The sequence below is a fragment of the Apteryx mantelli genome, chromosome 10, assembly GCF_036417845.1.
Source record: "Apteryx mantelli isolate bAptMan1 chromosome 10, bAptMan1.hap1, whole genome shotgun sequence".
NCBI lineage: Eukaryota > Metazoa > Chordata > Aves > Apterygiformes > Apterygidae > Apteryx > Apteryx mantelli.
The window spans coordinates 30,172,993-30,176,803 of record NC_089987.1 but is presented as its reverse complement, the minus strand read 5'-3'; the positions used below and the strand labels follow the sequence as shown (position 1 = coordinate 30,176,803).

At 61.0% G+C, this 3,811-nt stretch overlaps 1 protein-coding gene across 1 annotated transcript; it reads left to right on the top strand.

Annotated features, from left to right (window-relative positions):
- Positions 1 to 518: 518 nt before the first annotated feature.
- Positions 519 to 2,652, top strand: LOC136992874 (ankyrin repeat domain-containing protein 7-like). Its single transcript, XM_067302849.1, has 3 exons — positions 519 to 733; positions 2,097 to 2,211; positions 2,458 to 2,652. Exons 1-3 carry the CDS (start codon positions 519 to 521, stop codon positions 2,650 to 2,652), a joined length of 525 nt encoding a protein of 174 aa, XP_067158950.1.
- The last annotated feature ends 1,159 nt before the right edge of the window (positions 2,653 to 3,811 follow it).

Sequence of the window (3,811 nt, the reverse complement as noted above, 5' to 3'; positions counted from 1 at the left end):
GAGTCTCATGAGGGAGGGCGTTTTCGCTGGTGAACTTCCACCTCCCTGAAAGGAGGCTGCATCTCCTCTCCTCCTGGCGAGTCGCCTGGATGCAAGCAAAGGCGCTGCCTTTGGGGAGGGAAACCCCGGCCCCGGCCCCGGCAGTACTGCGCAGGCGCGCAGCGGCCCCCCCGCTCCGCTCTGTGACGCCGCCGTGCGACCTCGCCGCGGCCGTTGCACATCGCAGCGCCCGCGCGGCCTCTGGAGGCGGTTGCTCTCAGTGCTGTGGCTGCCGCTGCCGGAGCAAGGGCGCGTGCCTCGCTGGGAGCCTTGCTGCGTCCCTGCTCTCGGCCCACGCCTCTGCCCCTGGCCCGGGGGCTCCGAGCCCGCGGCCCTGCAGCCCGCCGGGGCGCAGCCCCGCAGCAGCTGTCCCGGGCCGCGGCCACTGGCCGGCGCTTGGCTCCTCTGCCCCCGCGCGAGGCGGGGCCGTGTCCGCGGGACCGTGCCCGTGCCGGGCCGTGTCCCATCCCCGCCGCAGCATGAAGAGGCTCTTCGGGCTCTTCAGCAAGGGGCAGGGGCTGCCGCCGTCGCCGTCCGGCGGCGCTTCCCTGCCCTGCGTCGGCGCCGCCTCCGAGCTCCGCGAGAAGGAGCTGGGCAAGCTGCACCGCGCGGCCGCCAGCGGCGACCTGGCGCAGGTGCGGCGGCCGTGGTGGCTGCCGAGACTCGGCATCAACAGGCGGGACAAGGCGAAGCAGTGAGGGGGGCAGCGCCGCGTGTGCCTGCGCCCGCCCGGCCGGGCTCTGGGCCGCGCCGCGAGTGTGGGGGGAAGCGCGAGGGGCGGCTGCAAGGGCCGGGCTGCAGCGGCGGTGGCGGCGGCTGCGGCGGCGGTGGCGGCGGCTGCGTCTGTGGCTGCGGCGCGGCCCCGCAGCGGCGGGTGGAGGGGGCGGCGGTGGCGCAGCTGGGAGGCTCCAGCGGGCCCTTGCTGTGAGCAGAGAGGTCTCCTTGCCTGGTGGCAGCCCGCGAGGCTCGGCTCGGCTCGGCTCGGCTCGGCTGAGGAGGGCGAAACGAGGGGCAGGTTTTGTGAGCAGCTTCTCCCGCAGCGTCACCTGTACTGCGTGCGTGGCAGCAGCCCTTCGGAGGTGGTCGCGTGTTCCTTCGTAGCCGCATCGGCTGCGGTGGTTTGATTGGAGATGCTGGGCAGTTTGAAGGGCCGCCTTTCTTCCAGGCGCGGCGCGGCGCGGCGCGGCGCGGCAGGGCAGGGCAGGGCAGGGCCCTTCCTGGAAGGGAGGGCGGAAGGAAGGGAGGGAGTGTCGTTTTCTTCAGCTGGCGAGGGCTGTTGGAAAGGCAGCTCTGCTGCCTTGGAGAGGGCTTCCTCCGTGGTTGAGCTTGTAGGAGAAGGGTAGCTACAACTGCCGGCAAGACAGAGCGCTGCTTTGTTGCTGTGGGCATGGCAGTGTTGTGGGGGAAGGTTTCTGCTGGCTGGTTTGCTAGGTGTTACCGAGGGCGTTTTGGAGCGAGCGTGTCCTCGCGTTTGCTGCAGTAGTGAGCTCGGGGAAAGGACAGAAGGCACGAATTCCCGAAAAGCACAGCACAAAGCTGATGCGATGGTGTTCTAAAAGCCACCTCCTTAGCCTCTGGCACGCTGTTGTCACGTGAGCGATGCTGGCGAAAGCTAGAGGGTCCCTTGCCGTAGGCTTAAGGTGCCCAAGGCTTGGTCGTCCTTGCTGGGCTGTGTGTGTCGTGCTGTTGGAGGCAGTGGCCAGTTGCCTGGGCAGAGGCGTGGAGGGCAGCAGTTTCCCACCGGAAGCCTGAGGCTGTGCGGGAAGAGTCCTGTGGCTGGGCACAGGAATCCATTTGCAGGGAACGAGGCGGGGAGCTGAGTGACCGTCGTCTTCATAAATGGGTGCTGGGGTGGGGTGGGGTGGGGGGCATTTTTCCTAGCCCGCCCCAGGCTTTGGGTGTGCAACTGCTGTCATGGCTGAAGGAATGAGAAACTTTTTCTAAGTTTGTTTTTTGGAACCGGAAACGGGTGGCCCTACCCACGTGCCATAGGCAGGAGCGGTGTCTTCAGCTGTGTGCGTGTCTGTTGGTGTTAACGTCGTATATTTAAATTTTAGGACCCCTCTGCATCTTGCTTGCGCTAACGGGCATTCAGAGGTTGTTTCCTATTTAGTAGGAAACAAGTGCAAGCTGGATCCTCGTGACAATTTCAAGAGATCGCCGCTGATGAAGGTACGTGGAGTATGTGATGCTGCTGTAGGTAGGGCTTATAAGGTATGCACTGAGCGATCCCTCCCTTGGGTGATTCTTGACCTAGGTGTGGGTGGCGATTGTGTCGTGCTTGGTGCCGAATAGGCGCCTAACGTTACCTAATCTTTGAACGCGTTATTGTTTTCCGAGGTTGGCAAGCTGTGGCAGTTGTGGCAGAGGGAAACGTAGTTGCTGGAAAGGTTTCCTTTTTTCCTGTGTTGTTTCCAGGCAGTACAGTGCCAGCAAGAAGAATGCGTTGCTATTCTGCTAGCACACGGTGCCGACCCTAATCTGGCCGATGTTAACGGCAGCACTGCCCTTCACCTCGCTGCCATTGCTCCTAACACCTCTCTAGCAGGGCAGTTACTGGAGCACAATGCCCGTATTGATGCACGGAATGAGGTAAGCGCAGAGTTTGGGTAAGGCCGCTCTTGGAAAGAAAAGGTTGCTTCACTTCTCTGTGTTTTTCTAACTGAGGGGATTTATGCTTTCAGATGGGATACACTCCCCTTGCTCTTGCTGTGTCCGAACATCACGAAGAGATGGTGGAGTTCCTGCTTAAAAAGGGAGCTGACGTGCACGCTCGAGATCAGTCTGAAAGGTGAAGGGCTTGTCCAAACAGGGCGTGGGTCTCCTGAGTATTCTTAAAGCTTGACTGATGAGAGGCGTGGGCGTGAGCCTCTAAAAGGCCTAAGTAAGTAGCCACACGGAAGCAGTTGCTTCTGCGTGACTTTGGAAAAGTGATCTGCGCTTGGCTGCTGTTGCGCCTCACTGGCTGGCTTCTGCCTTCAGGACTGCCAGAAAGCATTGTGTCTGGTCGCCGCAAGGCAGAGGAGTTGCCGCTAGTTCTCCAGCATTGCTGCTGGGCAGGAGCGGGTTTTTAGAACCCAGGCATGGTTGGTAGGTAAGTGTTGTCTCGCGGGCAGCGTTGTCTCTCTGTCCTGACACTTGCTTTGACAACGGGCACGCGTTGAAACGAGAGAGGTTCCAGCTGGATGTGAGGAGAACCTTGCTGGCTGCGAGGACAGTGACACGTCGGAACGGGTTGCCCAAGGAGGTTGTGCAGCCTCCCTCCTTGGCAGCTTTGAAGAACCGACCGAGTAAAGCCGTGAGCAACCCGGTCTGGCCTCGTAGCTGAGCGTGCTTTGGGGAGGTGTTAGGCGGAGAGACCTCCTGAGGCCCCTTCCGACCTGAGTTCTCCTGTGCTTCCGTGTAGTTGGCTCTGCTTTCCTTCTGCCTGTGGGAAAGGGGGAAGTAATTGTTTTGGGAGCAAATAGGGCTGCAAATAATGCCAGTGAGATGTCTGTATCGGCCGATAGATTTCCTGTCGTCTTTTGGATGCTCTAGGACCCCTCTTATGCTTGCTGCTTCTGCTGGGGACATGAGCATGATAGAAGTTCTTCTTCGCTATGGTGCTGATCTTTCCCAGGAAGACGTTCTTGGATGGACAGCGGAGGATTGCGCTAGAACTTCTGGACGTGCTCGGTAGGTGCTTTGGGTCACCGTTAGAGTTGCTAAGTTGTCCGAACGTCCGTGTTGGTTTATGGGCATGCTTGGTAACAGCAGCAAGGTTTAATGGTGT